A 25,221-nucleotide genomic window follows, 5' to 3' on the forward strand; every position below is an offset into this window, starting at 1 on the left:
GTTAGCGGTTCTGTTAGCGGTTCTGTTAGCGGTCCCGTTAGCGGTTCCGTTAGCGGTTGTTAGCGGTCCGGTTAGCGACCCATTAGCGGCTCGGTTAGCGGTCCCATTAGCGATCCCGTTAGCGATCCCGTTAGCGGTCCCGTTAGCGGTCCAGTTAGCGGTTCCGTTAGCGATCCCATTAGCGGTCCCATTAGCGGTCCCGTTAGCGGTTCCGTTAGCGGTTGTTAGCGGCTCGGTTAGCGATTCCGTTAGCGGCTCGGTTAGCGATCCCGTTAGCGATCCCGTTAGCGGTCCCGTTAGCGGTTCCGTTAGCGATCCCATTAGCGGTCCCGTTAGCGGTTCCGTTAGCGGTTGTTAGCGGCTCGGTTAGCGATTCCGTTAGCGGCTCGGTTAGCGGTCCCGTTAGCGATCCCGTTAGCGATCCCGTTAGCGATCCCGTTAGCTGTTCAGTTAGCGATCCCGTTAGAGGTTCCGTTAGCGGTTCTGTTAGCTATCCCGTTAGCGGTCCCGTTAGCGGTTTTGTTAGCGGTTCTATTAGCCTATTACATATTTTCTATAATAACTTTTGAATGGTTTGACATAGAGAGTCATGGGTGGTGTCATTGGAATCTGTATCGAGTCCTTGACCTTCATGGGTGCAAATAAGCCCCGCGATCATCCGGCAGTAGTCCGTGGCACTTCAAAATTTCCCGGGAATTTTGTCTAGTTTATTATATATTCTTCCGTAAAAACTTTGTCCGGCTACTCCTCCTACAGCTTTGAGAAAACGCGAAAAGTAAAAACGTAGAAACGTGCGCCTTAATCGGGAATCGATGGGTATGACTTTTATTAGCGATTGGCGTGCACGTTTTTGCGCAACGTGCACAAACGTGCGCTTTTTGCCCCATCCGGAACGCATTGCGTGAACTTTGGGGCCTCACCACTCGCACACCGTTACTCGAAAAATTATGAACCGATTTAGAAAGTTGTAGGCCCTGAATTTAACTACAGTCCTGTGGATTTTCAGAACGATGGCACGAATAGTTTTTGCACGAAGTGCAAAAACATTTCCAAATTTCCAAACTAATGGGGAGCTCATTTTCCCTATGTATTCCTATGGCGCCATTCAAAGCGGATGGGAAAATGTCGAGAAAAAAGACAAAATTCACCTTTTTTCTGAGTCACGTATCTTTCTCATACTTGCACGTAGAAACGTCATTCAAACTTCAAAACGGAGGAAAACTTCTCTTCTCTCTCCAAACCCGAAACAGTTTTTTCCTAAAATGTACACTTTTCAAGATATGAGCCCTCAAGCGAGGACTGGAAATCACTTTTTTTCAAATCTAGAGCACGGGAGTCAGTTTGCTAGAGTGTAGTTACACTGAAAAAAAAACATGATTTCTTATTTGTAACTCGAGGTCACGGCCAAACCGTAAAAGGTAGACAGATAATTTTTGGTCAGAATATAGACATAGGTGTTGTGATTTATAAAATGTGACTTTGACAGGCGTGGTGTGCACAAAATTTTAACGGGGGAGCCAACAGACACGCCAGTTCCTGTCTCTCTCTTCATTGACTCCCATGTTAAATGAAGTTTTCTTAAAAAAAATCTCATTTTTGTTTTCGAATTGCCGTTACTAACACATTTTAAGGAATATCTGTATGAAAATAACATTTAGATAATCTGGTAGGTTCTCTGTTTCTCAAAATGTTTTCGTTTTTCTGCTAAGAGCTACGGTTTGAGCGCAAAGTGGAGTGATTTCAGGTTTGTCACAACCAAAAATCCAGCTGAGTCATTCCCGCTCCCTCTGTATCAGGTTCTTGTTGCCCCTAGCAACCAGAGCTCAGCTGTTGACTGATTAGACTGACCCAGAACTGGTCACATGACTCACTCAGTACAGACTTCATAGTATAACCTGGAAAATGGAGAAATCTGAACCCTGACCTTTTAACCTTAGATGAACACACACACACACACACACACACACACACACACACACACACACACACACACACACACACGATAGGTGTTATTATGGGATGTCAGGTGTTTTTATAGGATGTTAGTGTTATTATGGGATGTCAGGTGTTTTTATAGGATGTTAGTGTTATTATGGGATGACAGGTGTTTTTATAGGATGTTAGTGTTATTATGGGATGTCAGGTGTTTTTGTAGGATGTTAGTGTTATTATGGGATGGCAGGTGTTTTTATAGGATGTTAGTGTTATTATGGGATGGCAGGTGTTTTTATAGGATGTTAGTGTTATTATGGGATGTTAGTGTTATTATGGGATGGTAGGTGTTTATTATGGGATGGTAGTGTTATTGGTGTTAGCGGTCCCGTTAGCTGTTCTGTTAGCGGTCCTGTTAGTGATCCCGTTAGCGGTCCCGTTAGCGGTCCAGTTAGCGATCCCGTTAGCGGTCCAGTTAGCGACCCCGTTAGCGGTCCCGTTAGCGGTCCCGTTAGCGGTTGTTAGCGATCCCGTTAGCGATCCCGTTAGCGGCTTGGTTAGCGATCCCGTTAGCGGCTCGGTTAGCGGTCCCGTTAGCGGTTCAGTTAGCGATTCCGTTAGCGATCCCGTTAGCGGTCCCGTTAGCGGTCCCGTTAGCGGTCCAGTTAGCGATCCCGTTAGCGGTCCAGTTAGCGACCCCGTTAGCGGTCCCGTTAGCGGTTCCGCTAGCGGTTGTTAGCGATCCCGTTAGCGGTCCCGTTAGCGGTTCAGTTAGCGATTCCGTTAGCGATCCCGTTAGCGGTCCCGTTAGCGGTCCAGTTAGCGATCCCGTTAGCGGTCCAGTTAGCGACCCCGTTAGCGGTTCCGCTAGCGGTTCCGCTAGCGGTTGTTAGCGATCCCGTTAGCGGTCCCGTTAGCGGTTCTGTTAGCGGTTCTGTTAGCGGTCCTGTTAGCGGTTCCGTTAGCGGTTGTTAGCGGTCCCGTTAGCAATCCCATTAGCGGCTCGGTTAGCAATCCCGTTAGCGGCTTGGTTAGCGGTCCCGTTAGCGGTTCAGTTAGCGATTCCGTTAGCGATCCCGTTAGCGGTACCGTTAGCAGTCCAGTTAGCGATCCCATTAGCGGTCCAGTTAGCGACCCCGTTAGCGGTCCCGTTAGCAATCCCATTAGCGGTCCCGTTAGCGGTTCCGCTAGCGGTTGTTAGCGATCCCGTTAGCGGTTCTGTTAGCGGTCCCGTTAGCGGTTCTGTTAGCGGTTCTGTTAGCGGTCCCGTTAGCGATCCCATTAGCGGCTCGGTTAGCGGTCCCGTTAGCTATCCCGTTAGCGATCCCGTTAGCGATCCCGTTAGCGGTCCCGTTAGCGATCCCGTTAGCGGTCCCGTTAGCGGTTCCGTTAGCGGTCCCGTTAGCGGTTCCGTTAGCGGTTGTTAGCGGCTCGGTTAGCGATCCCGTTAGCGGCTCGGTTAGCGGTCCCGTTAGCGGTCCCGTTAGCGATCCCGTTAGCGATCCCGTTAGCGGTTCAGTTAGCGGTTCTATATTTTCTGTAATAACTTTTGAATGGTTTGACATAGAGAGTCATGGGTGGTGTCATTGGAATCTGTATCGAGTCCTTGACCTTCATGGGTGCAAATAAGCCCCGCGATCATCCGGCAGTAGTCCGTGGCACTTCAAAATTTCCCGGGAATTTTGTCTAGTTATTTATATATTCTTCCGTAAAAACTTTGTCCGGCTACTCCTCCTACAGCTTTGAGAAAACGCGAAAAGTAAAAACGTAGAAACGTGCGCCTTAATCGGGAATCGATGGGTATGACTTTTATTAGCGATTGGCGTGCACGTTTTTGCGCAACGTGCACAAACGTGCGCTTTTTGCCCCATCCGGAACGCATTGCGTGAAGTTTGGGGCCTCACCACTCGCACACCGTTACTCGAAAAATTCTGAACCGATTTAGAAAGTTGTAGGCCCTGAATTTAACTACAGTCCTGTGGATTTTCAGAACGATGGCACGAATAGTTTTTGCACGAAGTGCAAAAACATTTCCAAATTTCCAAACTAATGGGGAAGATTTTCCCATGCATTTCAATGGCGCCATTATAAGCGGATGGGAAAATGTTGAGAAAAAAAAGACAAAATTCACCTTTTTTCCGAGTCACGTATCTTTCTCATACTTGCACGTAGAAACGTCATTCAAACTTCAAAACGGAGGAAAACTTCTCTTCTCTCTCCAAACCCGAAACAGTTTTTTCCTAAAATGTACACTTTTCAAGATATGAGCCCTCAAGCGAGGACTGGAAATCACTTTTTTTCAAATCTAGAGCACGGGAGTCAGTTTGCTAGAGTGTAGTTACACTGAAAAAAAAACATGATTTCTTATTTGTAACTCGAGGTCACGGCGAAACCGTAAAAGGTAGACAGATAATTTTTGGTCAGAATATAGACATAGGTGTTGTGATTTATAAAATGTGACTTTGACAGGCGTGGTGTGCACAAAATTTTAACGGGGGAGCCAACAGACACGCCAGTTCCTGTCTCTCTCTTCATTGACTCCCATGTTAAATGAAGTTTTCTTAAAAAAAATCTCATTTTTGTTTTCGAATTGCCGTTACTAACACATTTTAAGGAATATCTGTATGAAAATAACATTTAGATAATCTGGTAGGTTCTCTGTTTCTCAAAATGTTTTCGTTTTTCTGCTAAGAGCTACGGTTTGAGCGCAAAGTGGAGTGATTTCAGGTTTGTCACAACCAAAAATCCAGCTGAGTCATTCCCGCTCCCTCTGTATCAGGTTCTTGTTGCCCCTAGCAACCAGAGCTCAGCTGTGCTGATTAGACTGACCCAGAACTGGTCACATGACTCACTCAGTACATACTTCATAGTATAACCTGGAAAATGGAGAAATCTGAACCCTGACCTTTTAACCTTAGATGAACACACACACACACACACACACACACACACACACACACACACACACACACGATAGGTGTTATTATGGGATGTCAGGTGTTTTTATAGGATGTTAGTGTTATTATGGGATGGCAGGTGTTTTTATAGGATGTTAGTGTTATTATGGGATGGCAGGTGTTTTTATAGGATGTTAGTGTTATTATGGGATGTTAGTGTTATTATGGGATGGTAGGTGTTTATTATGGGATGGTATTGTTATTGGTGTTAGCGGTCCCGTTAGCGGTTCTGTTAGCGGTCCTGTTAGCGATCCCGTTAGCGGTCCCGTTAGCGGTCCAGTTAGCGATCCCGTTAGCGGTCCAGTTAGCGACCCCGTTAGCGGTCCCGTTAGCAATCCCGTTAGCGGTCCCGTTAGCGGTTGTTAGCGATCCCGTTAGTGATCCCGTTAGCGGCTTGGTTAGCGATCCCGTTAGCGGCTCGGTTAGCGGTCCCGTTAGCGGTTCAGTTAGCGATTCCGTTAGCGATCCCGTTAGCGGTCCCGTTAGCGGTGCCGTTAGCGGTCCAGTTAGCGATCCCGTTAGCGGCCCAGTTAGCGACCCCGTTAGCGGTCCCGTTAGCGGTTCCGCTAGCGGTTGTTAGCGATCCCGTTAGCGGTCCCGTTAGCGGTTCTGTTAGCGGTCCTGTTAGCGGTTCCGTTAGCGGTTGTTAGCGGTCCCGTTAGCGATCCCATTAGCGGCTCGGTTAGCAATCCCGTTAGCGGCTCGGTTAGCGGTCCCGTTAGCGGTTCAGTTAGCGATTCCGTTAGCGATCCCGTTAGCGGTACCGTTAGCGGTCCAGTTAGCGATCCCGTTAGCGGTCCAGTTAGCGACCCCGTTAGCGGTCCCGTTAGCAATCCCATTAGCGGTCCCGTTAGTGGTTCCGCTAGCGGTTGTTAGAGATCCCGTTAGCGGTTCTGTTAGCGGTTCTGTTAGCGGTCCCGTTAGCGGTTCTGTTAGCGGTTGTTAGCGGTCCCGTTAGCGATCCCATTAGCGGCTCGGTTAGCGGTCCCGTTAGCGATCCCGTTAGCGATCCCGTTAGCGATCCCGTTAGCGATCCCGTTAGCGGTCCCGTTAGCGGTCCCGTTAGCGGTTCCGTTAGCGATCCCATTAGCGGTCCCGTTAGCGGTTCCGTTAGCGGTTGTTAGCGGCTCGGTTAGCGATCCCGTTAGCGGTTCTGTGAGCGGTTCTGTTAGCGGTCCCGTTAGCGGTTCTGTTAGCGGTTGTTAGCGGTCCCGTTAGCGATCCCATTAGCGGCTCGGTTAGCGGTCCCGTTAGCGATCCCGTTAGCGATCCCGTTAGCAATCCCGTTAGCGATCCCGTTAGCGATCCCGTTAGCGGTCCCGTTAGCGGTCCCGTTAGCGGTTCCGTTAGCGATCCCATTAGCGGTCCCGTTAGCGGTTCCGTTAGCGGTTGTTAGCGGCTCGGTTAGCGATCCCGTTAGCGGCTCGGTTAGCGGTCCCGTTAGCGGTCCCGTTAGCGATCCCGTTAGCGATCCCGTTAGCGGTTCAGTTAGCGGTTCTATATTTTCTGTAATAACTTTTGAATGGTTTGACATAGAGAGTCATGGGTGGTGTCATTGGAATCTGTATCGAGTCCTTGACCTTCATGGGTGCAAATAAGCCCCGCGATCATCCGGCAGTAGTCCGTGGCACTTCAAAATTTCCCGGGAATTTTGTCTAGTTTATTTATTTATTCTTCCGTAAAAACTTCGGCGCGTAACTCGTCCCACAGCTTTGACAAAACGCGAAAAGTAAAAACGTAGAAACTTGCGCCTTAATCGGGAATCGATGGGTATGACTTTTATTAGCGATTGGCGTGCACGTTTTTGCGCAACGTGCACAAACGTGCGCTTTTTGCCCCATCCGGAACGCATTGCGTGAACTTTGGGGCCTCACCACTCGCACACCGTTACTCGAAAAATTCTGAACCGATTTAGAAAGTTGTAGGCCCTGAATTTAACTACAGTCCTGTGGATTTTCAGAACGATGGCACGAATAGTTTTTGCACGAAGTGCAAAAACATTTCCAAATTTCCAAACTAATGGGGAGATTTTCCCATGTATTTGTATGGGGCAGCATTTCACACTTTGGGTGGGAGGAGGTTAAAAAAAAAAAAAAATCACCTTTTTTCTGAGTCACGTATCTTTCTCATACTTGCACGTAGAAACGTCATTCAAACTTCAAAACGGAGGAAAACTTCTCTTCTCTCTCCAAACCCGAAACTGTTTTTTCCTAAAATGTACACTTTTCAAGATATGAGCCCTCAAGCGAGGACTGGAAATCACTTTTTTTCAAATCTAGAGCACGGGAGTCAGTTTGCTAGAGTGTAGTTACACTGAAAAAAAAACATGATTTCTTATTTGTAACTCGAGGTCACGGCCAAACCGTAAAAGGTAGACAGATAATTTTTGGTCAGAATATAGACATAGGTGTTGTGATTTATAAAATGTGACTTTGACAGGCGTGGTGTGCACAACATTTTAACGGGGGAGCCAACAGACACGCCAGTTCCTGTCTCTCTCTTCATTGACTCCCATGTTAAATGAAGTTTTCTTAAAAAAAATCTCATTTTTGTTTTCGAATTGCCGTTACTAACACATTTTAAGGAATATCTGTATGAAAATAACATTTAGATAATCTGGTAGGTTCTCTGTTTCTCAAAATGTTTTCGTTTTTCTGCTAAGAGCTACGGTTTGAGCGCAAAGTGGAGTTATTTCAGGTTTGTCACAACCAAAAATCCAGCTGAGTCATTCCCGCTCCCTCTGTATCAGGTTCTTGTTGCCCCTAGCAACCAGAGCTCAGCTGTTGACTGATTAGACTGACCCAGAACTGGTCACATGACTCACTCAGTACAGAATTCATAGTATAACCTGGAAAATGGAGAAATCTGAACCCTGACCTTTTAACCTTAGATGAAGACACACACACACACACACACACACACACACACACACACACACACACACACACACACACACGATAGGTGTTATTATGGGATGTCAGGTGTTTTTATAGGATGTTAGTGTTATTATGGGATGTCAGGTGTTTTTATAGGATGTTAGTGTTATTATGGGATGACAGGTGTTTTTATAGGATGTTAGTGTTATTATGGGATGACAGGTGTTTTTATAGGATGTTAGTGTTATTATGGGATGGCAGGTGTTTTTATAGGATGTTAGTGTTATTATGGGATGGCAGGTGTTTTTATAGGATGTTAGTGTTATTATGGGATGGCAGGTGTTTTTATAGGATGTTAGTGTTATTATGGGATGTTAGTGTTATTATGGGATGGTAGGTGTTTATTATGGGATGGTAGTGTTATTGGTGTTAGCGGTCCCGTTAGCGGTCCCGTTAGCGATCCCGTTAGCGATCCCGTTAGCGGTCCCGTTAGCGGTCCAGTTAGCGATCCCGTTAGCGGTCCAGTTAGCGACCCCGTTAGCGGTCCCGTTAGCAATCCCGTTAGCGGTCCCGTTAGCGGTTGTTAGCGATCCCGTTAGCGATCCCGTTAGCGGCTTGGTTAGCGATCCCGTTAGCGGCTCGGTTAGCGGTCCCGTTAGCGGTTCAGTTAGCGATTCCGTTAGCGGTCCCGTTAGCGGTCCCGTTAGCGGTCCCGTTAGCGGTCCAGTTAGCGATCCCGTTAGCGGTCCAGTTAGCGACCCCGTTAGCGGTCCCGTTAGCGATCCCGTTAGCGGTCCCGTTAGCGGTTCAGTTAGCGATTCCGTTAGCGATCCCGTTAGCGGTCCCGTTAGCGGTCCCGTTAGCGGTCCAGTTAGCGATCCCGTTAGCGGTCCAGTTAGCGACCCCGTTAGCGGTCCCGTTAGCGGTTCCGCTAGCGGTTGTTAGCGATCCCGTTAGCGGTCCCGTTAGCGGTTCTGTTAGCGGTTCTGTTAGCGGTCCTGTTAGCGGTTCCGTTAGCGGTTGTTAGCGGTCCCGTTAGCGATCCCATTAGCGGCTCGGTTAGCAATCCCGTTAGCGGCTCGGTTAGCGGTCCCGTTAGCGGTTCAGTTAGCGGTTGTTAGCGGTCCCGTTAGCGGTCCCGTTAGCGATCCCGTTAGCGGTTCCGTTAGCGATCCCATTAGCGGTCCCGTTAGCGGTTCCGTTAGCGGTTGTTAGCGGCTCGGTTAGCGATCCCGTTAGCGGCTCGGTTAGCGGTCCCGTTAGCGGTCCCATTAGCGATCCCATTAGCGATCCCGTTAGCGGTTCAGTTAGCGGTTATTATGGGATGTTAGTGTTATTATGGGATGGTAGGTGTTTATTATGGGATGGTAGTGTTATTGGTGTTAGCGGTCCCGTTAGCGGTTCTGTTAGCGGTCCTGTTAGCGATCCCGTTAGCGGTCCCGTTAGCGGTCCAGTTAGCGATCCCGTTAGCGGTCCAGTTAGCGACCCCGTTAGCGGTCCCGTTAGCAATCCCGTTAGCGGTCCCGTTAGCGGTTGTTAGCGATCCCGTTAGCGATCCCGTTAGCGGCTTGGTTAGCGATCCCGTTAGCGGCTCGGTTAGCGGTCCCGTTAGCGGTTCAGTTAGCGACCCCGTTAGCGGTCCCGTTAGCAGTTCCGCTAGCGGTTGTTAGCGATCCCGTTAGCGGTCCCGTTAGCGGTTCAGTTAGCGATTCCGTTAGCGATCCCGTTAGCGGTCCCGTTAGCGGTCCAGTTAGCGATCCCGTTAGCGGTCCAGTTAGCGGTCCCGTTAGCGGTTCCGCTAGCGGTTGTTAGCGATCCCGTTAGCGGTCCCGTTAGCGGTTCTGTTAGCGGTTCTGTTAGCGGTCCTATTAGCGGTTCCGTTAGCGGTTGTTAGCGGTCCCGTTAGCGATCCCATTAGCGGCTCGGTTAGCAATCCCGTTAGCGGCTCGGTTAGCGGTCCCGTTAGCGGTTCAGTTAGCGAATCCTTTAGCGATCCCGTTAGCGGTACCGTTAGCGGTCCAGTTAGCGATCCCGTTAGCGGTCCAGTTAGCGACCCCGTTAGCGGTCCCGTTAGCAATCCCATTAGCGGTCCCGTTAGCGGTTCCGCTAGCGGTTGTTAGCGATCCCGTTAGCGGTTCTGTTAGCAGTCCCGTTAGCGGTTCTGTTAGCGGTTGTTAGCGGTCCCGTTAGCGATCCCATTAGCGGCTCGGTTAGCGGTCCCGTTAGCGATCCCGTTAGCGATCCCGTTAGCGATCCCGTTAGCGATCCCGTTAGCGGTCCCGTTAGCGATCCCGTTAGCGATCCCGTTAGCGGTCCCGTTAGCGGTTCCGTTAGCGATCCCATTAGCGGTCCCGTTAGCGGTTCCGTTAGCGGTTGTTAGCGGCTCGGTTAGCGATCCCGTTAGCGGCTCGGTTAGCGGTCCCGTTAGCGGTCCCGTTAGCGATCCCGTTAGCGATCCCGTTAGCGGTTCAGTTAGCGGTTCTATATTTTCTGTAATAACTTTTGAATGGTTTGACATAGAGAGTCATGGGTGGTGTCATTGGAATCTGTATCGAGTCCTTGACCTTCATGGGTGCAAATAAGCCCCGCGATCATCCGGCAGTAGTCCGTGGCACTTCAAAATTTCCCGGGAATTTTGTCTAGTTATCCTTAACGCTCTTTTCAGTAACAGGAAATTAGGGTTTGTATTTGTTTTATAGGTGTTACCCCAAACCTCCACACAATAAGTCATGTATGGAACAATGAGTGAGTTAAACATCAAAAACTGTTGCTCTTTGACAGAAAAAATAATTAGTTTTATTTAATATTGCTAGGGTTTTGGACATTTTTGATTTTACACTATTTATGTGTGATTTCCAGTTAAGTTTATCATCAATTATTACCCCCAGGAACTTATTTTAATAAACTCTTTCTATGCAACAAGCTGCACCCCGTGTCAATGTGAAACTGTAAAATTAAAGATATACATCTTTTACATTGACTAAAATAATAATTGTGACAAGTTTTAACTTGGAGTGGATGTTCAGCCTCCAGGTTTGATTTATTTACTCAGCAACTCTGTCGGCGGTCACGCCGGGACCAGATACGGACAGATATGATGAATGTGGATGTTTTTCTAAGCCTGTCCGTCATCATGACGGACAGCTACTGAGATATCTCTCAGGGGTCGGTGGAGCGGCCCGGTCACCGGCAGCTGGATCAATGTCAAAGGTTTGCAGGGACTTACGGTCGTCTTTCAGCTATAACTCAGTTCAGGAGAACGATTGTGAAATAAAACACTTTCCCCAGCGAGTGCCAGTTCTGCAGCAAATCACAAATATAGACGGCAAACACCAAAACCAGAGCCAGATTTCTGAAAACGATGTTCAGAGAACTTCAGTAAGTACATTCATTTGGAAAGATCATGGATATCATGGATGGATATCTTATTTAAAATCCACCCAGGTGTACTTACGTTGTGATCAAAGTTGGGATGTGTAGCCTTTAATTCAAGTGGTGTCACAAAAATGGAGCATTTTCGGCCGAGTACCTCAATGTTCAGGTGTATCGGAAGTAGGAATGGGTGATATTTTACCGTTCAGGATAAACCGTCAAAAAAATTCCCCACGGTAAGAATTTGTCATTTCACGGTAAAAATGATAAATTCCTGTTGATGAAAGAAATGTTTTTTATCAATTCAATTTAATTGGTGTAGTTTAGTATTTAGTATCTTTTAGAGCAGTGATTTGGCTCCAAAGACTGAATGTGGTGATAGATTTATATTTACAAAGGTGGAGTTGAATTGGTATTTTTTTATGATATAGAGGGGGGGCCGAGGAAGGCGTTAAGTTGAGGGAGGTGTGTTTATCAGTAAGTGTATGTGAAGCAATGAGTCTGTGAATTTTGCTCAGAGCTGCTCTCAGCCATTGTCCTTGATGTTATCAGGCGGCTCGGTACAGTTCTGAAAACAGGTCCACAGATGTTCGTGGGAGAGGGGAGGGTTAGTGGGGGCAGAGCCACCTTGTTTACATTCCACCAGGGAGATTGTGACCATAGCGATCGGCCAAAAACCGCCCTGTCAAGGCCAGATTATAAAATCAACAATTATATTGAAAAAACAGGCAGCCTCAGTAATTTTCCGTCTGCCTTCAGTCTCTGGTTCATCAATGGCGACTCCAATCAGACGAATTTGTGATCAATTTCCGCCAAGCCGAGCTTCCAACTTCTGCAAGGTCTTATCCATCTTGCCAATGAGCTCAAAGACGCCGCCAGCCTGCGATTATGTTCAAGAATCGCATCCAGCTGGCGGCTTTGCTCCCCCAACGTAAGAGTCTGAGCGTTGATCGCCTTGCTTGACCATTCAGCCACGTCCGGCAGCTCTGAAAGAGCCAAAACAGCTGTTGACGACTTGCACGTTTGTCGGTACACCAGGAATCCCCCTCCTCTGATCAACCGTGGCAACCCGGCGGCGTGCGCCCTGTTGCGTGCCGCCGACCTCTGTGCAAAGCCCTACGCCCTAAGCCCAGCACATACACATGAATGGGAAAACGGCGCCAGACCGGAAAAACTTTTTTTCGGTAGCCAAGCAACTTGCAACGAATATGCGCGCTGCTCTGCACCGAGACTGCGCCCACTCGCCGCCGACTCTGCTCCACCTGCGCTGAGTCTGCGCCACCCCGGCGGTGTTGCCGAGTTCTATGTAAGAGTAGCTTTATTCCTAAATGGTAAATATGTGGATGAAAGCTCTGAAATTGAAGCTGAAAGTTTCTGCTTTGATCACATTTTCAGTCTGAACCTGAATCTAATTTAACTGATCCCAGCGGAGCAGAGGCTCGTTTACCGGAATAATGTCGTCTCTGCTGTTTTTCTACAGAGTAGAGTTTGTCACTGGAAACTTGTGAAACAACTGCATTTCCATCTGTGTTCGGCCACGGTTGTCTTTTAAAAGTCTCGAGCATTAACTTGTGATTGATTGTGACGCAGAAGCGTTTGGTCATTACCGAGTAATCGGAGCCGCCGACAGATTTCTTGTTGCCGTGCGAGCGCTCGGCTTCAGACGCGCTGGCCGTTTGCCCAGCTGCGTCTCTGTCTCATTGTTGGGAGGAAATTAGAGTTGATCAGGAGCATCAGAAGCATCCGAAGGGAAGGGCTGAGCCGAGGACAAACAAAGCCCATCTGCTTGTCGGGAAGTTTGATCTGAGACGTCGCAGAGCGGGCTCAGAATAATAACCTCAGATCTCTATTGTCTGGTTCTAAACTCATTCAAACTGTTCTGCTCACACTCCAGCGTAATTAGCACTGGATGTTTATTATTCATCTGCTTTCTTCAGGAGAAGAGAGGATTCATAAACAAGTTTGAAGTTTTTAGTTACTGTTATAATTGTATGACAGGGATGGACTGGAGTTGAGGAGGGATGAAATAAAAACGGTCCAAATCATCCCCCCTGAAATAAAAACGGTCCAAATCATCCCCCCTGAAATAAAAACGGTCCAAATCACCCCCCCCTGAAATAAAAACGGTCCAAATCATCCCCCTGTAAAACTGCCATCCCCCCTTTCCATCCCTTATGTCATTTCATCAATGAATGTGGTTTTACTGCTATTTCAACATTTAGAGTCATCACCAGAAAAATAACACCAGAAAAATAACTTATTTGACAATTTTCACCTGTTTCAAGTACATTTTCACTTGAAATAAGTAGAAAAATCTGCCAGTGGGACAAGATTTATCTTCTCATTACAAGTAAAAAAATCTTGTTCCACTGGCAGATTTTTCTACTTATTTCAAGTGAAAATCTACTTGAAACAGGTGAAAATTGTTGTTTTTTCCAGTGATGAGTCTTGTTTTAAGTGTAATGAGATTTTTTTACTAAAATGAGACATTTTAACTAGAAATAAGACAAATATTCTTGTTAAGATTTTGAGTTTTTGCAGTGATCCATGTTACTTATCCTGTGAAGGACAGAGTCATATTGATAAGTTCAGAAAAGTGTTTTTTATTGTTGTGTTTTGATGTATTTGATGTAAGCCCAGTGGATATTTAAAGCTTACAGAAGGCTGCATTTAACTGCTGCTATGTCATTCCTGCAGTATTTCTGCAGCTGTTTTGGTCACTGCTATTATTTGTAATATATTATATTATTTGTAATCAGCACAAATGATCTGTCCCCATATGATTAAATCCACCACCCCCCTGATTTTTTTTTTTTTTTTTTTACAACTCGAGTACTGCTATTACCTATAGATAAAGGGGAACTACAGGACTCTCTCAGAAAACTAGAATATTGTGATAAAGTTCTTTATTTTCTGTAATGCAATTTAAAAAAAAAAACAAAAATGTCATACATTCTGGATTCATTACAAATCAACTGAAATATTGCAAGCCTTTTATTATTTTAATATTTCTGATTATGGCTTACAGTTTAAGATTAAGATTCACAGAATATTCAAATTTTTTGAAATAGGATATTTGAGTTTTCTTAAGCTGTAAGCCATGATCAGCAATATTAAAATAATAAAAGGCTTGCAATATTTCAGTTGATTTGTAATGAATCCAGAATGTATGACATTTTTGTTTTTTTAATTGCATTACAGAAAATAAAGAACTTTATCACAATATTCTAATTTTCTGAGACAGTCCTGTATATTGTGAAACTACTGGGTTGCATGGATGTAATACCACCCATATCCAGCAGGGGTCACTGTTCTCCCGTGTTTTACAGCGAGTTTGAGTGTCAGGTTGATAATTCTGGCATCTCATCAGTGGAACAGCAGGGAGACAAACAGGCCACGTTTCAGGGTTTTTCCCCCAGAAACTGCAGCAAACCCAACACGTGGTGTCCGTTAGCCGACGGTCCGTTAGCCGACGGTCCGGGCTGGCCGTCAAAAAGCCCCGCCGTGGCGGCGGCAGAACTCACGTGACCGGCACAGGGAAGATCTACTTAACACGCTGACTGACACCAACATACGCTGCACACCACACTCTCAACGTGTCAAATGGATCTGTCTTCTTTTTTTTTTCTTTCCATGACACATTTGACATTTTTCTATAACTGTCATCCTGAGATTTACGGCTTTTTGTCAGACAAGGTTTTTTGCAACATGGTGGCGTTTCAGACTGACACGGAACGTAAACCCACAAGGGTTCTGACTAGTGGATAAAAGTGCACATGTTTTTCCCCCTTTCCCCCTCTTATGATGCTGAATAAATCCATCGAGGAGGGTCAAAACTATATCTTCCTCTTGTCCAGTTATTAGTTTAGTTTAGTTTATTGTTTTGCACAGTTTTTAAAAATATACAGGAAATATCAAATATATATATAAATACTATAGGTGCAGGAAGAGGCAAAAAACCCAATGGGCTTATTTGAAGCCTCCACCGAAGATATTAAAATTCATGTGTTATAAAGAACACAAGATTAACATACAAAAACAAAAAGTATAACTACACAAAAGTGATGGCAAACTAATAATGTAATATATAAATAATAAAGAATAAAGACAAAAAAATAAGTGTGTGTGAGTTTGCATTGGATATTGTTTTTACAACTTGTATTACTTATATTGACTCCTGAGCAAATAAGAACATGTCACTATGAGGAAACACAAAAAAAACAACAAAAAGAACATGGATACATGAACAACAATACATTGTATTGATCTCAGACGCCCCTGGATTCGGTTCCAGGAACTATTTCAGACGATTGTGCCAATTTAAAACTGCATGTGTTTTAAGTCCTTGGTGTAAAATTCCTCCTACTAATCAACGTGTTGTTCTTTGCAGCCATGACAGAACGATGCAAGACATCGTCTACAAACTGGTCCCGGGGCTTCAGGAGGGTGAGTGTCGTCGTGTGTCGTCAGGTTTCACCAAGTTTCACTGTTTGAAAATAAATATAATACTGTAACGTTTTCTTGTGCTGTTGTGTACGTCTTTTCAGTCGCACACTTGGCTGAATTTTTTTAAAGTCTTGTGCCTGGAGTGATCTTGAGAGAAACCCCTTTATTTATTTATATGTTTGTTTTTCCTCCTCCTGTGCAGCGGAGATAAAGAAGCAGAGGGAGTTCTATCAGAAGTTGGGCATGGAGGTGCCCGGAGACATTAAAGGAGAGCTGTGCAACATGAAAACTCATCTAGATCAACGCAACGGTACGGTAGCAGCTTTCATTCTCTCTGCTGTCTGCATAAACACTTAGAAGGATTGGTTGGAGCTCAAACAAAATGACAAAATTCTGACGATTCAGTGCTTCTTTTTTTTATAACTTAAACTTTTATTATTTTTTCACAAGTAAACAAACAAAACAATACTGCAAACAAGTTACATCTTACCGTATTGTCCCGAATATAAGACGGCGCCGATTATAAGACGACCCCCTCTTTTTCAAGACTCAAGTTGGAAGAAAGACTTTTTGAACACCAAATTCAGTTTTTATACAGAAAATAATTACAGTACATCTGAAACAAATGATTATAACAATATATTCCAGAGAAAAAGCCTGTTATTTTGACTATTTTAAATCATTATCTTGAAGTTTGCATCCTAACTTCTCCTCAGCTGCCGGTTCACCTACCGAACTTCCCCCCACTTTTCTCCAGATTGTCGCTACATTTCTCCACTTTCTGTTATCTCTTCTCTTATTTTCTTCTCTTTTCTTTCTTATACTATTTTTTTATTTTTCTTCTTCGTGACAGGGGTTCGCTTTGGCCTGAGGAGTTAAATTCAGCATTCGCTTTAAAGATATCTGGCGCCACCTAGCGTTGTGAATGGGTATAACGTCTAGACCCCGAATGTAAGACGACCCCACACCTTATTTCAATGCAAAAAACGCCGTCTTATATTCAGGCCAATACGGTAGGATAGCAATAATAATAACATTAACAAAAACAAACTGTCTGAGATGACCCTCTATTCAGTCCACTGTTCCATTCGTCATTTGTTTAGTTGGTGTTACGTCTCATGTAAGTATTCCATTTTTCCCAGTTCTTTTCAAATGCATCCTCTTGGATCCTTAAAAGATATGTCAATTTTTTCCATAACACTTTTTCCTGGACAATTTCAATTCAATTCAATTTTATTTAAAAAGGGACAGTGTACAGTTAAAACAGTTAAAACATAAATGTTGCCATCTGATGCACTGTACCAGATTATAGCTTTAAGCTAATTTGCATCTGCAGTCCCTTAGCAGGTCACAATAAAAAAATACAGTAACAAGTAATACAATAACAAGAGAAATACACGGATATTTAAAACACAATTTTAAAATCCATTTCCAACCACTGTTCCTGTTTCGGGGCATTTACATTGAGCCAGTTTCTTGCCTCTTTACTTGCTGCGAGTAACACTTTAGTCAAGTACAGATCTTCTCTCGTTACAACCTTTCCAATATTCCCAAGATACATCACTGGGCAAGTATTTGGGATTTCATATCCCAAAATATTTTTTACTACTAGATTTACATTTTGCCAGTATATTTTAATTTTTGTACAGTTCCAGAAGACGTGTGGTCTGCCTCCACATTCCCGCTCAGTCTCCAGCGGTTTTGTTGTGTGGCGAGTTGTCTAGATTTTATTTTTGGTGTTATAAAATATCGAGTTAGATTTTTCCAGCAGAACTCCCTCGATATTAATGAGTTTGTGGACGTACATTGTGTCTCGCACATGTGGTACCATTCATCCTCTTGTATTTAGTTTAGTTCTGCTTCCCATTTAGCTTTTCTCTAGAGGGTTGAGCCCCCCCCCCCTCCTCGGGGGGGGGGACATCCACGTAGGCAGGTGGAAGCAGCAACGGGAACGCAGCTCCCGAGGCTCCGGCCTACAAACATGCACAAAAGAGAAAAAAGGGGGGCCAGCACAAGAAACTACAGGAACGATGGACAAAAATGATAGCTATGAGATATTTATAATAAATAAAAATGGAAATGGAGAAGAAAGGAAGGGAAGAGGAGAGGAGAAGAAGGGTGAGAGGCACCGCCCAGCGGATCATGTCGGTGCCCCCCTGCAGCATAAGCCTATAGCAGCATATCTACCACCAAGCTATATTTGAGACTAACTATTATAGTCTTGTTCTATAGCTGCAACTATGACTACTGACTCTAACACACTAGAGTTTACACTACCTAGAGATTTACCAACACCAGCTAGAGGTTTACTAACACTAACTATAGGCTTTACTAAACAGAAAGGTTTTAAGTTTAGTTTTAAAGGTGGAGGTGGTGTCAGCCTCCTTAACCCAGATTGGAAGTTGGTTCCAAAGTAATGGTGCCTGATAGCAGAACGCCCGCCCTCCAAATCTAAATCTAGATACTCTAGGAACTACGAGTAAACCTGCACTCTGAGAGCGGAGAGCTCTGCCAGGAACATAAGGCACTATCAGGTCTGGTAAATACTGCGGAGCTAAGCCATTTTGGGCTTTATATGCAAGTAATAAAATTTTAAATAGGATTCTGAATATATATCTATATAAGTCTTTGTTTTCGAGGCCGTACCTTGTCTTTAGCTCTTGAAAGCTTAGAAATTCCCCACCTTCCGAAACCGTACACATTGCTGTTATTCCTTTTTGTGTCCATTCTTTGAATACTGGATGATTCAGTGCTTCTAACATCATGGATGAGGACTTTGTCATTTTTATGAAAAGTTCTCCTTCATTTTGATTCCCTTTTATAAACCAAAGCAGTTCACGCTCTCCTATATATCACTTCCTCTCTGTTTGGCTTCACCAAAGATACTCTATTGTTACCGTTACTGCCAATGGTATGAAATGGTATCCACTTCCTGTCTCCTAAGTGGGCGTTGTCGCCCCTCTCCCCACATCGTTTTGGAACATACAACACTAGATACAGTGCAACTTTAATATTTGCGCCTTATTTTGACGTTCGTTTTTTTTTTTATCTGCCGCCTTCTATATTTTCTTATCAAGGTTCAATCGTGTGGCCCTGGACTACTCCGGCTTTGGCGACAGCTCTATAAACTGGAGCAGAACATTTTCTCCAGGATCTAATGGATCTAATGGAGGGGGGAACCACGGTTTTCTGGTTTTCTGCTGCCGGGCGGCCGCAGGCCGTGAAGTGTGTCCGTCCATAGCTCACATAGCTCACCACATTCAGTCTTTGGAGCCAAATCACTGCTCTAAAAGATACTAAATACTACTAAACCACACCAATTACATTGATAAAAACCAATTAAATAAGTTCACCTGTACGGCAAAACTGGAATGACTCAAGCTCCTCGCTCTCAGATCCGCCTTACGCCATTTATTTATTTATTTCTTTCTTTCTTGCTCATATCCTTCCTTCCTTGCTTCCTTCCTTCCTTGCTTCCTTCCTTCCTTCCTTCCTTCTTTCCTCCCTTCCTTCCTTCCTTCCTTCCTTGCTTCCTTCCTTCCTTGCTTCCTTCCTTCCTTCCTTCCTTCTTTCCTCCCTTCCTTCCTTCCTTGCTTCCTTCCTTGCTTCCTTCTTTCTTTCTTTCTTTCTTTCTTTCTTGCTCATATCCTTCCTTCCTTGCTTCCTTCCTTCCTTCTTTCCTTCCTTCCTTCCTTCCTTCCTTGCTTCCTTCCTTGCTTCCTTCCTTCCTTGCTTCCTTCTTTCTTTCTTTCTTTCTTTCTTTCTTTCTTGCTCATATCCTTCCTTCCTTGCTTCCTTGATTCCTTGCTTCCTTGATTCCTTCCTTGCTTCCTTCCTTCTTTCTTTCTTTCTTTCTTTCTTGCTCATATCCTTCCTTCCTTCCTTCCTTCCTTCCTTCCTTCCTTCCTTCCTTCTTTCCTCCCTTCCTTCCTTCCTTCCTTCCTTGCTTCCTTCCTTCCTTGCTTCCTTCCTTCCTTCCTTCTTTCCTCCCTTCCTTCCTTCCTTCCTTCCTTGCTTCCTTCCTTCCTTGCTTCCTTCCTTCCTTCCTTCCTTCTTTCCTCCCTTCCTTCCTTCCTTGCTTCCTTCCTTGCTTCCTTCTTTCTTTCTTTCTTTCTTTCTTTCTTGCTCATATCCTTCCTTCCTTCCTTCCTTCCTTCCTTCCTTCCTTCCTTCCTTCCTTCCTTCCTTCTTTCCTCCCTTCCTTCCTTCCTTCCTTCCTTCCTTCCTTCCTTCCTTCCTTGCTTGCTTCCTTGCTTACTTCCTTGCTTACTTCCTTGCTTCCTTCCTTCCTTCTTTCCTCCCTTCCTTCTTTCCTTCCTTGCTTGCTTCCTTGCTTCCTTCCTTCCTTCCTTCATTCCTTCCTTCCTTCCTTCCTCCTGCTCTCTCCTTCCTTCTTTTCTTCCTCTTTTCTTCCTTCCTTCCTTCCTTCCTTCCTTCCTTCCTTCCTTGCTTCCTTCCTTCCTTCCTTCCTTCCTGTACGTTGTGCGTCGATTTAACACTGTCTTCGCTTTACACAAAAACGTCATCAACGGGAATATATAGTTTTACCACGAGATACAAATTCTTACCGTGGGGGATTTATTTGCCGGTTTATCATGAACGGTAAAGTATCACCCATTCCTCGTGTCCGGAAGGCTGTCACGCTGGCAGGCCTAATCGCTGGCCTAATCCACCGCTCTGATTTTGGTAATTAAGGCTCAAATGGAACTGGAAGTGCCTCTCCGGATCCCCGGGCCTCGTCACTCGGAGTCGTATTAACTCAAACATCCGTACACAAACACATTTAAGGGACCATTTGCACAGGCCGGCGCTGACGGAAATAGAAACTGCATTTCTCCACCGTTTGCCATCAGTGGGCTAAAAGACAAACAAAAGCAGAGTCTCAGCCTCGGGCGGTGATAAGAATGTACTTGGAAGATTTGGCAAAAAGAAAGAAATAAGAAAGCTGAAGATGATCAACTGTGTCATTTCACCAGCGTGGAGGTCTCAGTATTCACTTCCTGAGGTCGAATGGAGACTTTTGATGCTGGTCTGTATTGATTGGAAGCTGCAGTGAGCGTTACGATTTCCCGATGCTTAGAATTTATTGTAAAAATAACAAACTGTAAATAAAGATGAAATTAGAGTCCTTGAGTTTTAGCAGTAGTTGTCAGAGGGTTTTATTCCCCTGCTGATCCTGAAGCTGCTCAATGACGGTTTCCTGCTGTCTCTGCCCTTTGCGTCATACGTCAACTTAAAGACTAGCTCCGTCCTCCACCTGGGGAGGGTTTAGTTTTATTAGTTTATTTATTTATTAGTTTATAGCGCCGTCCTCCACCTGGGGAGGGAGGAAAGCGCACACTTCATATTTTGTTAGTAAACAACAAAAATAGTAAATAAATTTTAAGGCGGCTCCTACATTCGTCTTTAACGTGTGTGGTAACAACTTAGCTTGTGTTATGATGTTTTGGGAGAAATCTTAATTAGGTTCTAGGAGTGGTCGGCTGTACCAAAATGAATCACACACACACCTCTTCTTTGCTATGAAATATGAATACATTTATTAGCAACGAGCAAGCATTTACATAGAAGACATCCACAAAACTACCCGTTTGCTAGGATAACGTGTCGGATTACCCCCCACAACTCGGCAGTACACGCAATATCACTCGTTTGCTAGGATGACGCGACAAGCTATCCCCCGCAAAACAGCAGCAATCATCACAGTTGCAATCATCACACACAAGTACAAGGGTTTTTAAGGCCTTCTTACCTCGACACGTGACTGGAGAGCCCGGCAGTCCGGTTTTGAATAAGCCAAGGAAAAAACCCTGCGCCGGGCGTTTTGCAAGAACCCACGGCAGACTCTGGCCAGACTTCCGGGTTCCCTGTCTTTTATACCTTTCCCTCAGCACCTTGCGGAGGGGGGAAAGACCTATTCGCCCCCCCGTCCGCAAGCTCTCAAAACAAGTTTCGGCTCCCACGGGACCAAAATCCCGTGCGAACCAGGCTCTTTCTCACAGAAAAACAGGCATTTGCTATGATAAACAGCAGGTGCGCGGCTGACTAAAACTAAAGCTGTGTTTTGGGAACCCAGGGCATCTTCAGGACACAAAACTTATTTTTTCTCACTTCATATGACGACGGCTGCACTTCACTGTAACACTAATGCACGTTGGTCGGTGCTCCGTCCGTGTGAAAGTCGTCCCGTGAGAAACGTTCCGAGGGGAAAAAACGAATGCGATTAAAATGCGCTATTTTTCTAGCGCGCCATTTTTTCTGTAATTAATTATCGAAATTAACGCGCTGAAGTCCCAGCCTTACTAATAACCCAATATCGCGCTACAGTTTGTCACCTCCACGACACGTATTGTGACGTTTTTTTATCGCAAAATTTCATGGCACGATATATATTGTTACACCCCTAGCACATCCCCAGACACCTCACCGGGCTCGTCTCCATGTAGAAGAGCAGAGACACGACTCCAACACTCCAGGAACACGCTGTTCCCAGAACCAACACATTCAATAGGACGTGTAGATCTGATCTTGAACTGTGTCCAGGGCGTCTTCACACTAGCCCAGATCAGAACCTGCTACTGGACCCGGATTGATCGGCCCACATCTGAAAAAGGAGCCTTCCACCCCAACAACAGCTCTTACTCCTTTAGTTTCAAGAGTCCCCCAGTCTTTGGGCCGTTCAGATTACAGGACTAGCTGTCGGGTAACTGGGACTATTGTAGTCATTTGGATGTTCACATAATCCAGGGCTCGGCAACCCGCGGCTCTTTAGCGCCGCCCTAGTGGCTGCTGGAGCTTTCTCAAAAATGTTTGACCTTTTTTTCCTTTATTTCTCTTTTTTTTTCTTTTTTTCCTTTTTCTCTCTTTTTCCCTTTCCTTTTTAATCTCGACATTTTGACTTTTTTCTCAAAATTTTTACTTTTTTCTCGACATTTTGACTTTTTTCTCGACATTTTCGACTTTTTTCTCAATATTGTACTTCAACATTAATCTTGACATTTCGACATTTTTCTCTAAATTTTGACTTTTTTCTTGACATTTCGACTTTTTTCTCTAAATTTTGACTTTTTTCTTGACATTTAGACTTTTTTCTCAAGATTGTACTTCATTAATCTTGACATTTCCACTTTTTTCTCTAAATTTAAACTTTTTTCTCAACATTTCGACTTTTTTCTCGAAGTGCATAATGAAAAAAAAAAAGCCCCCCCCAGTTCTAACTAATATAGAAACATGCAGCATGTGTTGTCTTCATTCTAAGGCTTATACAAGACTTTTTTACGGCTCCAGACATATTTGTTTTTTGTGTTTTTGGTCCAATATGGCTCTAAAACATTTTGGGTTGCCGACCCCTGCCATCATGTGATCGCTGACAGGGTAAAACACCGACCGGTGGGGCAACTAAGCTGGCTAGAAATAAGGCATAACTAGGTAAAAAAGCAGTGGAGGGGAGAAGGCACTGGGAACTGTTTGTCCTGTGATTAGTTCAGAACACAAATGGAAAAGGGAAAGGTTGTAGCAGAAATGGGAGTTTTCTCTCCCAAATCCCGGGATTCCCTTCTCCAGTGACCTCAGCTGACGTCCTGCACTCTGATTGGCTGCAGGATTCCCTCAACATTTGTGTAACAGCTTTTGGACACGGCCAAATGCATTGGCAAGCGTTTCAGGTACATATTTGAGGTGCTGCCACATCTAGTGTCGACACAATCCTACTCCAAACTGGTGCCTTTATTACTCCCCAGGAGTCAAGAGAAACTTTTTGCTTCTACTTACTTATCAGGTCCTCTTTCAAAACCTAAATTTAACTGCAGTGAAGCAGCGATCAAGGATCAGTAACTGCAGGCAACAGTGGCACTTTGTTAATGTTCCCCTCGCCAGAGCCCAACTGCTTCACACTTAATTATGGGTTTGTGTACTCAGAGCCTCTCAGAAATGGAAATGTACTCACCGGCTGTGTAAAATAAATCCACCTCTGTCATACCAGTAATCGCGCACGGCAGATCAGCTTCTTCAAATCCCACAGTGCTCCAGTCACGGGCAGATGCTGATGCAGTGACGTCTCATTTTCAGGAGCTAAATTCCTTCAGTGTCCGCCTCACTTAACAGGAAATTATAAATGTTCTGTTACAGTGTTAGACAATAAAGAAGAGCATTGTAAAATGAATCAATGAATAGCTTTATTGTCGCCGGTCTGGCGTCCCAGCACAGTGAGATGACAACCAGTACAACCCATCAGGACACAGACAAAACAAATAACATAAGACATGAGTCAACTGGTGAGAACAGATCAGAGAAAGGATGACATTGGGGATGGGGGAGGGAGGAAGGAAAAAAAAAAGCATCCTCTGAAAAAAAACACCTCAGCACAGAAAGCAACATGGCAAATTTAACATCATCATCACAGGACTTGCACATGTGTGTGGGGGAAGGGATGATTCTAGGGGCGGGGGGGATCCCGGCACAGTACCCCAAGTGAGCACCGCGGCCAGTGGCGCGGCTCTCAAACCGGTTGACTGTGTTGGGGGGGGGGGCTGATAAGAGGAGGGGCCGAGGAAGGCATTGAGATGAGGGAGGTGTGGTTATCAGCAAGTGTGTGTGTATCAGCTGCTCTCAGCCAATGTCCTTGATGTTATCAGACGGCTCGGTCAGTTCTTAAACAGGTCCACAGGTGTTCGAGGGAGAGGGGAGGGTTAGTGGGGGCAGAGTCACCTTGTTTACATTCCACCAGGAAGATTGTGACCAGAGCGATCGGCTAAGACCGCCCTGTCAAGGCCAGATTATAGAATCAACAATTATATTGAAAACAGGCAGCCTCAGTAATTTTCCGTCTGCCTTCAGTCTCTGGTTCATCAATGGCGACTCCAATCAGACGAATTTGTGATCACTTCCCGCCAAACCGAGCTTCCAACTTCTCCAAGGTCTTATCCATCTTGCCAATGAGCTCAAAGACGCCGCCAGCCTGCGATTCTGTTCGAGAATCGCATCCAGCTTACGGCTTTGCTCCCCTAACGTTACAGTCTGAGTGTTAGTCGCAGAGCTTATCCCCTCAGCCACGTCCGGCAGCTCTGAAAGAGCCGAAACAGCTGTCGACGACTTACGCGTTTGTCGGTAGACCAGGAAATGCCCCCCCTCCGATCAAGAGAAATCCTGCTATCATTAATCCAATTATGAAGCATCTTCAACGTCCTCGACAGACAGGATCGCCAAACACAACGGTTTCCAATATTTATAGGAATCCATTGTGTATCCAGCAAAAATGTCCCATCGGGGCAAGAGGGCTCCCTTACCCCCTGACTTCTCGTCGCAAAAATTTGGTCAAATGTGCTGAGAGACCAGTTAATCAATTCCATGATTGTAGAGTTTCGGAGGAATGAAAAGAAGAGACTCTGAAGACGAGACAAACAAAGCAGTAGCAGGGCAGATAGATAAGGGAAAGGAGCAGAAAAAGCGTCCACCTTTGTCGAGAGCCGGAAGAGAAATTACAGCAAAATGATACACACTCATTAAAGGAAAACTGTATTAATCCAGCTTTGTCAATGGATTACTGACCCTCAGTTCCAGTATCAAAGTTTTGGCAGATGTTCAGTTTAAAGGATGTAAATTCACATTTCTTTTATTTGACTTAATGCAAGAGTGCAAAG

General features: G+C 45.1%; 2 protein-coding genes across 2 annotated transcripts in view; one reads left to right on the forward strand and one right to left on the reverse strand.

The window, feature by feature from the left end:
- The window catches only part of slc49a3 (solute carrier family 49 member 3), a 382,878-nt gene that overhangs the window by 172,845 nt on the left and 184,812 nt on the right, over positions 1-25,221 (reverse strand). The window lies entirely within an intron of this gene.
- LOC133446727 (polycomb group RING finger protein 3) overlaps positions 1-25,221 on the forward strand; it is a 175,209-nt gene that overhangs the window by 120,376 nt on the left and 29,612 nt on the right. Inside the window, exons 5-6 of the mRNA XM_061724742.1 lie at positions 15,528-15,583; positions 15,786-15,893. Coding sequence (XP_061580726.1) covers positions 15,528-15,583; positions 15,786-15,893 — 164 coding nt within the window. The remainder of the gene's footprint in view (positions 1-15,527; positions 15,584-15,785; positions 15,894-25,221) is intronic.

This window comes from Cololabis saira, chromosome 7 (assembly GCF_033807715.1).
Source record: "Cololabis saira isolate AMF1-May2022 chromosome 7, fColSai1.1, whole genome shotgun sequence".
NCBI lineage: Eukaryota > Metazoa > Chordata > Actinopteri > Beloniformes > Belonidae > Cololabis > Cololabis saira.